Source organism: Brassica napus, unplaced genomic scaffold, assembly GCF_020379485.1.
Source record: "Brassica napus cultivar Da-Ae unplaced genomic scaffold, Da-Ae ScsIHWf_2753;HRSCAF=3520, whole genome shotgun sequence".
NCBI lineage: Eukaryota > Viridiplantae > Streptophyta > Magnoliopsida > Brassicales > Brassicaceae > Brassica > Brassica napus.
In genome coordinates this window covers 1-14,848 of record NW_026016026.1, presented here as the reverse complement: position 1 = coordinate 14,848, position 14,848 = coordinate 1, and the positions used below count along the sequence as shown (strand labels likewise).

The 14,848-nt window shown below is 42.1% G+C and overlaps 1 protein-coding gene and 2 pseudogenes across 1 annotated transcript; 1 reads left to right on the top strand and 2 right to left on the bottom strand.

The window, feature by feature from the left end:
• Positions 1 to 546: 546 nt before the first annotated feature.
• Positions 547 to 9,658, top strand: LOC125602130 (annotated as a pseudogene).
• A 178-nt stretch (positions 9,659 to 9,836) lies between these two features.
• LOC125602132 lies at positions 9,837 to 11,217 on the bottom strand (annotated as a pseudogene).
• Positions 11,218 to 12,086: 869 nt separating this feature from the next.
• LOC125602131 lies at positions 12,087 to 14,797 on the bottom strand (the record flags this gene model as incomplete). The annotated part of the gene is made up of 6 exons (XM_048773968.1): positions 12,087 to 12,231; positions 12,397 to 12,984; positions 13,069 to 13,639; positions 13,693 to 13,822; positions 13,872 to 14,162; positions 14,412 to 14,797. Coding segments are annotated over 6 exons (2,111 nt in total), but the record flags the coding sequence as incomplete, so codon positions are not given.
• Positions 14,798 to 14,848: the final 51 nt, after the last annotated feature.

Here is a 14,848-nt window from a genome sequence, read left to right as displayed (position 1 = left end):
TTTAGAGTAATTATAAAATAAATCAATGATGGTGATAAATTTATATAAACAAGACGACCAGAAAGCAGACAAATGGTGTCTCATCATGAATGCTTAATTCTTTTAAGTTCTCGACCTTTCTTCTTCCCTTAGTAATTATAGCTTCTCGTAAATCAAGAAACACTGATGATATTTCAAATTAACAGGTTTAAACGAAATAATGTTAAAATGTAAAATGCCAAAATACTATTTATGCATGCAAAGTGCTGTCGTAGCTTCATATGCCATCGTGGAAAATCTAAAGAAAATCAAATTCTATTAACAATATTTTCTTGGTATTGTTGAAATTACAGATCATTTCAACATTCTCTTTAACCTTTCGCCTTCGTCTGCTTAAGTAAACCGATAAGCCAGATTTGTACTCTTCATTGTCGTTTTTCTTTGTTGCTTCCTTCTCATCATTTACGTCAAGTTACGTATTTGTGTAGTTATGTTCTACTATAATACATAAACTGCTAACTACGAACATAACTAACGTTTCTCTTTGTTATTATGTTGCAGAAAGATTCAATAACATGGAGAGGGAAGAGAACAAAAGTCTGATTAATGAAGTCTTCTCTTGGTCACTCCAAAAGATTCTCAACAAAGACATCTTCAAGGAACGTATAAGGACGATACCGGAGAAGTTCTGGTCCGTTGATGAGTACCTTAACTGCTTCGTTCCTCACCTATTAGAGGAAACACGAACAGAGTTGTGCTCAAGCTTGGGATCTTTATCAAAAGCACCTGTCTTCTACATACGTTCCGTGGAGGCAAGGACAATCAAAGAAACTAGTAGAAGATCAAACCATTTCAATATATCACTAAAGGGAGTTGATGTAGAAAGAAACAACACAATCTATGAGCCGAAATGCGGAGACCTCATTGCTCTCACAGAAGCAGGAAGGCCAAGAAGCGTTAACGACTTGAACCCACTGGTTCTTGCGTATGTGTTCTCTGTTGAAGATGAGACACACTTCTCTGTTCACTGTTCTGTATCCATATCCATTGATGAGAGGTTTCCATTTGGCTCTGGTGTTTTTCTCATGACTTTGACCACTAACACTCGTATCTGGAAAGCTTTGCATTACGAAGGTGGGAACATGAGTCTCATCAAGAGTGTTCTTCAGGCTAATACCGAGGTATGTAATAAAAAATTACATTGCCTTGAGCCCCAGTTATTATTTGGTATATTGAAAAGATATATCTTCTAGTTCAGTTTTTCTTAGTTTAAATTGAAGTTCAAACTATATTTTATTCTTGAGTTTAAATTAAAGTTCAAACTATATTTTAAAATACAAAGAATATTTGCCATTATTTTATAACATGTTTTAACCTTTTTTTGTTTAACATATTTTTGTACTTCAGGATACAGATCACTCTGTTTCTTCTAGGACTTGGGGGAATAATGTAACGGATATAATACGTTCAACGAACTTAAACGCTTCTCAAGAATCTGCAGTTTTGAGTTGCTTGGAAACAAGGAGTTTTAGTGAGAAGACTAGTGTGAAACTGATATGGGGACCACCCGGTACAGGCAAGACAAAGACGGTCGCTACTCTTCTCTTTGCCCTTCTCAACTTAGGTTGCAAAACAGTCGTGTGCGCTCCTACAAACACAGCTGTGGTTGGAGTTGCATCGAGGCTATTGGCATCGGTTAAAGAATCTTCTCCCCCAGGTCATTCTACGTACGGTCTAGGGAATATCGTTTTATCCGGAAACCGAGTTAGAATGGGGATAGACAGCAAGAACAATGATCTCGATGTGTTTCTCGAGCATCGGATCAGTAAACTGAGTAAACTGTCACTGTTATTGTCTGGATGGGAATTGAGTTTGAGTTCTTTCATAGATTTTCTTGAGAAGGCTGAGTCTAATTACAAGGCATATGTCTTGTCAAGCGAAAAGAAGAAAGGTGAAGACAAGAGAAGCTTTCTTGAATCATTTGGAGAGTTCGTTAAGAAGATGTTTTATGGATCTAGCCAAGAGTTGGATAAGAATAAAGAAAAGATTCATACATTTGGAGAGTTATAAAGAAAGAGTTTCATATTTTTCCATTCACAATGTTGTGGAGAGTACCTTGAGAAGGTGGGTCGGAGTAGAACTGACCAAGCACAAATGGTTCCCAGGCCTTCCTGTTCTTCTCAATGACAGAATTTGGGATCTTAATACAAGCTTCCCCTGAAGGAAGAGTGAAAGCTTCTCCCTTTTTTGAGAGGCGCTTCACTCCTTTAGCATGATCACACCAAGTATCTTTAGGTGGAGTCGTATCTACATCTTGCGATGTTTGACTTCCTACAGGTGGCGAACTTCCAGGGCTTGTTTCCTTTGTCGTTTCGACGTTTAAAACAGAGTTAGCTTCCTTTGTCACTTTGTCTGTGAGGATCCCCTGAGATCGTTGACCGAGGGAAGGTTCTTTTCATTTGCTTGTTGCGAGCTCACATGAATGATATGGCATCAGCAGTAGCTAGATTTGTAGTTGCTTCAGAAGGATCTTGACCCTCGAAGGGTTTGGAAGCTTCTAGAAAGGATGTTGCAGAGGAGCTCGGGGGAAGATCCTTAGAGCTCGACTCAGGCTGGTTGTTGGTGGGCTCTTCATCAATGGCTGAAGAAGGATCTGCTGATTGCTCGGCGATCACACTCTTCGCTGACGGAGAGGCTTCGGACTGAGGGGTCAGATCTGGGTGGGTGATTGACAGGGAGTTGAGCAACCGCCTCGACTGTGGAGTCATTTGGGCATCGGAAACTTCGCTGTCGACCACAAAGATGGGATCTTTCTCAGGGACGTTGATTGGTGGGGGAGACGATTTCACCGGAGAATTCTTCGGAGAAGTCTTCGTGGGCGAGGATTTCTTTGGTTTCTTCTTCTTCATCTCCCTCGGGGGCGACGGAGACGGAGCAGATGATTGGGCGAGAAGCCGACGCCTGATGAGACGCCGGTGAGAAGCTGTTTGAGTCACGGTGGGTAAATCGCCAAGCGCGTCGCACTAGGGGATGGAGCAAGCAGTATCGTGACATTGCGGTCTCAAAAATGGAGGGCTTCGCTTTCCTATTCCGGATTCCAAACGTAGCGACCCGAGCCAGGGTGATTAAGCAGAAACTATGGCAGATCGAAGGACAAACCATGTTTGTAGACAAATGGGAACCTGGTGTTGTACCTACCAAGCCCGAGCTCACTTCAGCCCCCATCTGGCTGGAACTGAGAAAAGTCCCTCTTCAGTTCTTTAATGAGGACGGTCTAGAGCGCATTGCTGGACTGGTGGGTCATCCGAAGTTTCTACACCCCATGACAGCGAACAAAACTAACTTAGAGGTCGCCAAGGTGTTCACTATCATCGATCCTAGGAAGCCCCTCCCCGAAGCAGTCAACGTACAGTTCGACTCGGGAGAAATCAGTAGGGTGCTGGTCTCCAGCCCTTGGATGCCTCCAGTATGCGACATCTGTAAAGAAATTGGGCACGCAACGAGACGTTGTCCGAAAGCTCCAAAGACCTGTACATTATGCGGCTCGACTGAGCATGTGCGTGCGAAATGTACTCAAAAATCAAAGCAAGAGAGACATGTCAGACACGACAATCAAGAGACACAGGAGCCTAAAGGTAAGAAAACAAGGAGGAGAGGGAGGTCTAAAGACAAGATGAATTGGGTCCTGGTTAATCCACCAAATGCTGCACCGGTCCCTTCAAAGGACCTCCCCCTGCTGAACAGTCTTCACCAGTGATTCCTCCTCAGCCAAATCAAACGCTGACGCCGATGCGGGAGTTTCCCACATCACCAAGCTGGGCACTACTAAGGACATAGTCAGGGGGGAGACCAGCGCCTCGGCGAGCTACCTTCTTCCTTCAATCAATAGAAGTAACTCAGGTATCTCCAGGTCCTCTCACTCAGACGTTCAGCCTGATTCATCGGATGTTGAGTCCACTGACTCAGAGTTGGAAGAGGGTGAATTCAGCAGACTCGAACCTGATTTTGAGGTTGTGCGAAACAAGAAACGTTTTTCAGGGAAGAAAGGAAACCGGGGCAGGGCCCCAAAACAAATTAGTTTTTATGTCGACTGATCTTTTTTTTGGAACATACGCGGTTTAAATAAATACAGTCACCGCAGCGGATTACGAAGATGGTTTAGGAAGAACTCTCCTCTTTTTGGTGCTTTGCTTGAGACGCATGTGAAGCAGCTCAAGTTAAATAAGTTTGTTCGGATATATTCCCAGGATGGTCTGCTGATCACAACTATGATTTCTCGCCGTTGGGTAAAATTTGGATCATTTGGCATCCCTCGATTTGGTAACTGTTATCTCCAAATCTCTTCAGATGATCACTGTCGAGATTAATTGGGCCTCCTCTCAATCAAATTTTATATCTCTGTCATTTATGCTTCTAATGATGTTGATGAGCGTACTAATCTTTGGGCAGAAATCTCTTCCTTAGCTTCTTCGCAGGCCGTGAGCTCCAAGCCTTGGATGATCATGGGAGACTTTAACCAAATTAGAGAACCTGCAGAGCACTCTAAACCGCTGTCACTGAACCTGGATAAGAGAATGCGGGACTTCAGCCAGTGCCTGTTAAATGCTAATGTCGAAGACCTTAACTTCAGAGGCACTTCATTTACTTGGTGGAACAAGCAGAAGAATTCACCTATCGCAAAAAAAGCTCGACAGATGCCTGGTGAATGACGACTGGTACTTCAATTTTCCCTCCTCGGTTGCCTTCTTCGGTAGCCCGGAGTTCTCAGATCATGCAGTCATCTCAATCTCACTCGATCCAGAGCGCGCTAGAGCTAAGAAACCTTTCAGATTTTACAACTTCCTTATAAAGAGCCCGGGGTTCAGGGAAATGGTCTGCGTCAACTGGTTCTCTTTCAGCGTCACCGGTTCTGCAATGTACAGAGTCTCCAAAAAGCTTAAACTACTCAGAAAGAAGTGCATCAAGGATTTCAGTCGTCTAAAACTACTCCGGTATTGAGAAGAAAACGGCTGAAGCTCATGAAAAGCTTATCCAAGCGCAAGAAATCTTGTTATCTTCCCCCTCAACGATGAATGCTTCTGCTGAAATTCAGGCTTTAAAAGAATGGGAGGATCTGTCTTCTGCTGAAGCAGCGTTCTTTTCCAGAGGTCAAGGATAAATTGGTTGGCTTTTGGAGATGGAAACTCCAGGCTCTTTCACAGGTATGCAGCGACCAGACAAGCCATAAATCATATCCATTTCCTGAATTCAGACGTAGGGGAACGAATTGAGTCGCAGGAGGGTATTCAGCAGCTCTGTGTTGATTACTTCTCGAAGCTTTTGGGAAGTGAAGCCTCTCAATCGATGTTTATTCAAAGTGATCTTGATCTCCTATTCGATTTTAGATGTTCTGAGGAGCAGGTTGCTGGGTTTGATAAACAGTTTACTAAAGAGGACATCAAAGAGGCCTTCTACTCACTGCCCAGAAACAAAACCGGTGGACCCGACGGTTACTCTGCAGAATTCTTTATAGCTACGTGGGAGATAATTGGCCCGGAGGTGACTGAAGCAATTCTAGAATTCTTCAACTCTGGCTGCCTTCTTAAACAGTGGAACTCAGCAGCTCTTGCCCTTATCCCTAAGATCCCCAATGCGTCCCATCCCTCAGAATTCAGGCCCATCTCTTGCTTAAATACGGTCTATAAAGTAATCTCGAAGCTGCTCGCCTCTAGACTCAAAGAGATACTTCCCCTGATGATTTCTAAGTCGCAATCAGCTTTCCTCCCTGGAAGACTCTTGGCTGAGAATGTATTGCTTGCCACCGATTTGGTTAATGGATACAACACGCGAAACATCTCACCTCGTGGCATGTTAAAAGTCGACCTCAGGAAAGCTTTCGATTGTGTGCGATGGGATTTTATCCTTGCAACTCTTCGTGCTCTGGCCATCCCTGAAAGCTACATCAGATTAATTGAGGAATGCCTCTCCACTGCATCTTTCTCCATTTCCATAAATGGCGCTCTAGGTGGATTTTTTAACAGCACTAAAGGAATAAGACAGGGGGATCCTTTGTCCCCATATCTCTTCGTTCTTGCTATGGAATGTCTTTCAAGGCTTCTCACTGCTAGATTTGATGCTGGTAATATTGGCTACCATCCGCGAACAGAGAATGTGAAGATATCTCACCTAATGTTTGCTGATGATGTTATGATCTTCTTTGACGGAAGCAGTAACAGCCTACATGGTATAGCTGAATGCTTGGATGACTTTGCTTCATGGTCGGGCTTGTCCATGAACACTACAAAGACGGAGCTATTCACCGCGGGTTTGGACCAAAGGGAATCCTCTTCTTAGTGGACTATGGATTCCCATCTGGTGCTTTCCCCATCCGCTATCTTGGGCTCCCGTTGATGTCACGTAAGCTTAAAATTTCGGAGTATTCTCCGCTTGTCAACAAAGTCACGAAGTGCTTCCGGGCGTGGTCTGTCAAGACCCTCTCCTTTGCGGGAAGACTACAACTGTTGAGAACGGTAATATTTGGTATCATCAACTTCTGGTGCTCAGCCTTCATGCTTCCTAAGGGTTGCATTAAGATCATTGAATCGCTTTGTTCCCGTTTCCTCTGGTCTGGAAACATTGAAAGGAGAGGCATTGCAAAGGTTGCGTGGTCAACTGTATGTTTACCTAAGCAGGAAGGCGGGTTGGGTCTTCGTAATCTCTCTGTCTGGAACCAAGTATTGTGTCTAAAATTCATCTGGATACTGCTCTCTAATTCCTCTTCGCTCTGGGCTGACTGGCACCGCGACATCCATTTATCTTCACAGTCTTTTTGGTCTATTGAAGCAGTCCAGACTGACTCATGGGCATGGAAGAGATTGCTAAAGCTCAGACCTCTCGCGATAAGATTCTGCAAACCTGTGATTGGTAACGGTCAAGCAACAAGTTTCTTGTTTGATGCGTGGACACCTTTGGGTCAGTTGATCACGCACCTAGGTCCTCTTGGTCCAAGAGCTTTAAGAGTCAGGATAGAGGCGGTAGTAGCTGATGTTGCCAGAGGCTTAACATGGTCTCTCCCTCATCCTCGATCTCAACAGGAAGTTGATCTACACTCATATCTTACTACTATAGAACTTCCTTTGTCTCATGATATTGATGATGGCTATGAATGGATTGCTGATGATTCTCCTTCTCATGTTTTCAGCTCCTCTGCACTTGGGAAGCTTTGAGGCCACGGCAGATGATTCAAAATTGGCACGATGTCGTCTGGTTCAAGGGATCAGTTCCGAAGCATGCATTCACAATGTGGACTGCCAATTATGATAGGCTGCCAACAAAGGCAAGGCTTAGTACGTGGGGACTCCCAATCTCACCTCTATGTTCCTTCTGCTCAAAAGATCCCGAAACCAGGGAGCATTTATTTTTGACCTGCGAGTACAGTCTTGATGTGTGGAGAAACGTCTTCCATAGATGCCACCCACCTACTTCTCCATTCAGTGACTGGGCTGAGCTGCTCTCTTGGATCCGAGCCCCTGCATCAATGAGACTATCTCTGCTCAGGAAGCTAGCAACGCAAACGGTGGTATTTCATCTCTGGAAACAGCGGAATAACTTGATTCATAATCAGACTTCTCTACCCGCAGAGGCAGTCTTCAGAAGTATTGATAAGGAATTGAGAAATGTGATCTCTTCGAGGAGGGAGAACAAGAAATTCAGAGATCTTATGGCTATGTGGATTAGATGAGTCCCTAGTCTCTAGTTAGTTTGTTGAACCAGCTTGTTTTTTCTTTCTTTTTGCCAAGTTGGTTCAGACCAAAGATGATACTTTTGTAAAATCTTTTCTTCATTTATGATATTTACAGTTTAGCAAAAAAAAAGAGTTTCATATTTTAAGCCAAGAACTGGACAAGGTGATGGATCATATGGAGGATCATGTGGTGGATATGTACACACATCTGCCTAAGTCTTTTATATCATCTACTGATGTGAAGAAAACGATTACAGCCCGTCAAGCTCTTCATAATGCTAGGTCTTTCCTTAAGAAGAACTCATCCAAACATGATTTTGAGATTAGAAGCTTCGTACTTTATGCCTGGAGCCTCTACGTTTGCTTCCAAAACGTTTTAGGATTCCAACCTTGTTGGAAAACGAGGATGGGATGAGATTTTGCCTACAAAATGCATGCATAATCTTCTGCACTGCCTCTGGTGCTTCTCAAATGACCGTTGAAAGGACAGGATCTATAGAACTACTTGTAGTTGACGAGGCAGCTCAACTTAAAGAATGTGAATCAGTTGCTGCATTGCAACTTCAGGGCCTGCGCCATGTTGTTCTAATAGGTGATGAGCTTCAGCTACCAGCTATGGTACAAAGCGAGGTACTCTCCTTCTTATTCCAAGCAATATATATATAGACTTATGACTATGTTTACACATACATAACAATTAACAAAGGCTGGTACTGACTACTGAGCATAGGCAAATGAAGCATTAGTCTATGGCCTTCAAAGTTTTTAAAAAGATTTACATATACATAGGTCTTCAAACTTGTAAAAAAAATATAAACAATTACTAGATAGTTTATTACCTCCAAAAATCTTAGAACCGATTCTGTGACACGATGTTAAATATTTTATACAAAAAGGTTTTTTTTTTTTGAGAAAGCACATAACGTATTTTACCAAACACAGTCTCGTGTAATCCATGTAGGTGTGTGAGAAGGCTAAGTTTGGGAGAAGCTTGTTTGAGAGATTGGTATTGCTTGGCCACAACAAACACTTGCTTGATGTTCAGTACCGTATGCATCCCTCTATAAGTCTCTTCCCCAACATGGAGTTTTATGGTGGGAAGATCTCTGATGCTGCCATTGTTAAAGAAAGAGGCTATCAAAAGAGGTTTCTTCAAGGGAACATGTTGGTTCTTTCTCGTTCATCAACGTGGGACTTGGGAAAGAAGAGTTTGGTGATGGGAATAGTCCTAAGAACATGGTTGAGGTCGCTGTGATTTCCGAAATTATATCCAATCTTTCAAAGGTATATATATGTGTATATATAACATTTTATTATTTATATAATCAAGTATCAACAGTAACGTGTTCTTCTTTTAAAACAGTGTCAAGTGAGACGAAGACAAAGATGAGCGTTGGCGTTATTTCACCTTATAAAGGTCAGATAAGAGCAATCCAGGAGAGGATCGGAGATAAGTACAATAACGTATCAGATCAGCTTTTCACTTTGAATGTTCGGTCGGTTGATGGGTTTCAAGGTGGAGAAGAAGATGTGATCATCATATCAACCGTGAGAAGCAACGGTAATGGAAAAATAGGGTTTCTCAGTAACCATCAAAGAGCCAACGTAGCACTCACTCGTGCAAGGCACTGCTTATGGGTGGTTGGGAACGAGAGGACTCTAACCATGAGCGGTTCGGTTTGGACAAAGCTCGTAAGGGACTCAAAGAGACGTGGTTGTTTCTATGATGCTATTGATGACAAGAATCTAAGAGATGCCATGAATGATGCTATGCTCAAGGTCGACATGTCGGATGTGTATTCTAGTTTTGGATCTCTCTCGATCAGGAGAGGGAGAATGAATGCTTGATGGCTCTTTTAAATCTTTTTTGGGTTGTGAACTTTGATAACTAGGGACGTATTAAATTAAAATTCAGAATCATTTTCTTGCTGAACAAGTAACTAATATAGACGTAATAGATGCATAGACCAAGAGTAAGAGTAAGAGAAAGCTTTAGCATAAAGTACCAAACGTAGGTTGATGGTTTTATGATATATTATTATAACTTTTTCTTGTTCTTAAAATCTGAGTTCGTGTGAAACTTTAAAATAAAATGACTATTTCATTATTGGGTTTTCTTATACTATTACTTGGTTTAGAGCCTTGAGGGCATTCCTCCGGCGACGACCAAAGTTTCTCCGGTGATGTAAGAAGAATCATCTGATGCTAAGAAAGCCGCAGCAGCAGCCATGTCTCCTGTTGTTCCCAACCTGTTAAGCAGAGTCTTCTCTTCGATGCTTTCCCTCTAAGCATAGATCAAGTGTTAATCCATCACTTTAAGATACAATAATGAACTCAAATCAAATAGTTTCAATATTAAATAACATTTTACCACTGGGAGTTCTCGGTGATGAAAGAAGCAAAGTGTGTGGGCACAAAACCTGGTGCAACCGCATTGACACGTGTGTCTGGACCCATCTCAGCAGCAAGAGCCTAAGACACATGATGTTCAATGTCATCATCATTGAGTCATGAGATGTGGAAGACACTGATACCATAAAAGAGATATTACCTTGTTAGTCCGAGAAGAGCAGTCTTAGTGACACCATACATAGCCATGGATCCTTGTGGTTGAAAGCCAGCGATGGAAGTAATGAAGATAACCGAAGAGACCCTTCTCTAAGTGAGGAGCCATATCCTGACATAAGAGACAAAGCCAACACTTTTAGTTTGTTCTGCATCACAAAATTACAAGGAAAGGGTTTACCTGAAGGAGAAGAATAGAGGATTTGACATTGATTTCCCAGAGCTTGTCAAGGACAGCTTCTTTAGTGGACAGGATTGGGTCCGTAGATGGATTAGCAGCCGCGTTACAGACAAGGATATCAATCTTTCCATATTTCTGAAACCAAACAGCGAATGAGATCTTTTACAAGTATGATTTAAGCTTTGAAGTAACAAAAGAAATGTGTTTAACCTGAACAGTCTTTTCGACAAGATTACGGCGATGTTGAGCATTGGAAACATGACAGACGATTCCATAAGCATCAATCCCTTTGGATTTGAGCTTTTCTACTGCTTCCTCAACATTTGCCTGCACATTTGACTCAATAAAAAGTTGGCTATACAAAGCTACGAGTTTCCACAAAGCACAAATAAACTCCTTTTCTCTAATAATAGTCAGAGCTTTCAATTCAATCACACAGTAGCAAAATCTCGTGAATACAACAGATCAAATCGAGGATTGAAAACACACAGTTATCGCTACTCAGCAACATAAGCTAATCTAATCTAATCTAATAAAACAAAGATCTATGAAGAAGGGTTTGAGAGAATCATCAATTCGAAACCTGTTTGCGGGAAGAAACGACGACGGAAGCGCCTTCGAGACCGAAACGCTCGATGATACCGAAGCCGATCCCTTGCGTCGAAGCCGTCACTATCGCACCCTTTCCTTCCAATCTCCTCCCTATCTTCTTCCCTTCCATCTCTCTCTCTCTCTTTGCTAACTTGATTACTCTATTTTAATATTTTAGAAGAAAAAATAGAGTAAACCACGGGAGATGATCTTAACTATTGTGAGTTTGCGTTTTCAAACGTTTCGTGAAAACAAGCGCGTTTTGGTACTGCGTTTTTCTTTTTTGTGTACGACCACTTCTACTTATGCCATTTTCACGTATGTTTTTTTTTTTTTTTTTTTTTCATCTATTGATTTCATTTTATGCTCAAACGAGCAAGGAAGTTAAATTTACAACAGGAAACCAAACCACCTATTAAAACATCATATACAACTATTTCAACAAACTGGCTATAGTAAACCCCAAAAAACCTCAACTAAAGATCAAATAAAACCAGTCTTGATCTTACAAAAAAATCACCTTGCATATCATCACTACGAGGCCAAACCCATAGAGGAAAGGCATTCCTCATACTGAAAGAGATGGAGAGAAGCCAAAAGGAGCACCAGCAGCTACATAAGACTGAGCATAGCCACCTTTGATCACACTTTGAGCAATGAAGAAGGCTCCTCTATTGGAAGATCTTTCTTCTTTTTGCAACCTCCACCACTCAAATTTTTCTAACCTCTTCATAATCTCAATATATTGGCATCTGAAGCTTGGCCAAGCCTTTGGTCTTAAGACAACGCTCGGGAAGGTCGAATCATCTAAGGCTATATTGATTTTGTTAAGATGGTGGAAATGAAAGGATTCCACCGACCATAAAAGCGCTTGATATTTAGCTTCATCCAAAGAGCAAATATTGGAAAAAGCACGTCTACTGTGCAGAAGAACCTTTCCTTTGTCATCTCTAATCACCCAAGCTGCTCCACTCCTAGCTTGCACTCTGTTCCACTCAACTCCAATGTTTCCTTTCAACCATCCACGCGGAGGAACTGACCAGGACTTTATAACACCATCCCTGCCTCATGTTCTTCTTTCTCCCTCTGCTGTTCATTCTTTTGAGCCAACAACCAAAATTCTGCTTCTTCCAACACTTTAACCACAAGATCAGAAGCTGATACTTTCTTTGCTTCAAAGATGATACCATTTCTGTATTTCCATAAGTACCATACTATCCAAGGGATTGCATTTCTCACTTCCTCCGAAATATTTTTATTCTTCATCATCACTACAGAGTGTGAGTGTGAAAGTTAGAGAAATGAGATACCTCATCGAAGCCATTTTGAGGTGCGGGACATTGGCTAGAGCCCATACTTGTCTTGCAATGGAGCATTGGAATAAAATGTGATTAATGGACTCTCTTGAGCACCACAATCCTGACAACAAGGGTCCATTTTGATTCCCCTTTTCACAAGAATTTCCCCCACTGGAATTGCATTACTAACAGCTCTCCAAAAGAAAGATTTAATTTTAGGGGCTGTTTGTAGTTTCCAAATATCAGCTTTCAGATCATTCAGTGAAGGACGAGATTCCGCTTCTCTGATCTCTTCTCTTCTGCACAGATTGTTGATAAACCAATAGCCCGATTTCACCGAATAGCTGCCATTTTTATTATGCACCCATACCCAATAGTCTTCTTCCCCAAAAGCTGTTTTCATAGACATAATCCTATCGATATCTTCCTGATAAAACAACTCTTGAAGCTTTTCCATATTCCAGCAGTTGTTCTGAAGGTCTATCAGATCACTGACCTTAAGCAACAGGTCGACAAAAATGTTCTTCATGAGGGGAGCCCTTCTCTCATTGCCTTCAATCCAGCGATCCACCCAAACTGATACCGTCTCACCATTTCCTATATGCTTTCTTAGACCCTGTCTCAGCAAATCTTTCCCAAACTGAATGCTACGCCAAGCATAAGAAGGTCTTGGACCATTCTTAGCCGAGAGAAAGTCTGTACTTTTGAAATACCTGCTTTTAAAAACTCACGCGAGCAACGAGTCAGGATGGTTTAAGATTCTCCATGCTTGCTTAGCCAAAAGAGCTTGGTTGAAACTCTGAATATCTTTAAACCCAAGACCTCCTTGTTCTTTTGCCAGGCAAAGTTTGGTCCAGCTTAACCAATGCATCTTTCTTTTATGCTCCAAAGAATTCCACCAAAAATCTGCCATGGCCTTGGTGAGATTATCACAAGATGTCTTGGTTAGTTTAAAACAAGACATGGCGTATACAGGCATTGCCATTGCCACTGCTTTGATAAGGATTTCCTTTCCACCCAGTGATAGGAGTTTAGCGAACCAACCAGAAAGTCTATCCCTAAGTCTGTCATAGATGTAAGCCAATATCTCCGTCTTTGACCCCATGAAGCACTCTGGCAACCCTAGATAGGAACCCGTACCACCCTCTTTTTCAATACCTGTGATTTGCTTGATCTCAGCTTTGATATTGTCTTTGACCTTGACTCCAAAAGTGATGGCAGATTTTGCAACATTGATTAACTGCCCAGTAGCACTTTCATAGATTTGCAGAATCTCTATCAGCTTATTTGCCTGCTCCGACGCTTTGAGATGAGTAAACAGTCGTCCGCAAACAACATATGATGAATCATCGGACCTTCCTCTGAGAATTGAATTCCATGTATGCTCCCATTCTCTACTGCCTTGTGCATCAAATGAATCAGACCCTCAGTGCAAAGCACAAAAAGAAACGGCGACATTGGATCTCCCTGCCGTAACCCTCTTTGCTGGAATGGGGCCATAAGGAATTTCATTAATCAAGGTAGCATATCTGACCGTTGACACACAAAACATTATCTTCTCAATCCAGTTCTCTTCAAACCCTAATGCTCGAAGCAGAGCACGCAGGTAACCCCATTCAACACGGTCGAAAGCCTTCGACATGTCTGGTTTGATTGCCATAAACCCCGACGACATCTGCTCATTGGTTTTCAACGCATGAATTACCTCATGTGCAATGAGGATATTATCAGTTATAAGTCTTTCTTCCACGAAAGCAGACTGCGTTGGAGACACGATATCTGCCATCAATGGCTTCAGCCTAGAAACCATAATCTTTGAGATGATCTTGTATAGAAATGAGCATAGACTGATAGGTCTCAGGTCAGACATGAAGATCGGATCATCAATTTTCGGCAATAAACAGAGATGAGTGAAATTCCAATCAGATGGGAATGTACCGGACGAAAAGAAATCATTAACTTCCAAAGTCACACGACTGCCAATTATCTCCCAATATTTTTGAAAAAAAGAGACCCGTCATCCCATCAGGTCCAGGAGAGCTTCCGGCTTTATTGAGAAAACGGCTTCCTTTACCTCTTCATTGCTCACTTCCTTAGATAAGGACTCATTCATACTAGGCGACACACGACTCGAGAACCCTTCAAACAACTGAGAGAAATCCCCGCCATTGGTAGACTTGAACAGATTTCTAAAGTATTCACTGGCTACTTCACCCTTGGCTTCCTCCGAAAAATGATCTTGGCCATTTTCATCCCTCAGCTTGGTAATTTGCTTTCTAGCTCTATTATACTTGACTGAGGCATGATAATACTTCGTATTCAAGTCACCTTTAGTAGCCCACTTCTCCTTACATCTTTGCTGCCAATAAAATTCTTCCTCTTTATATGCATCAACTAGCTCCGATTTCAGGAAGTTGATTGAGACAGTGAACCTGTAACGTAAGTCCCAAGCTAGTAACCCTACTTGGGATGAGAAAGAAAGATGACAGACCTAGAAGATGAACGAAGAAG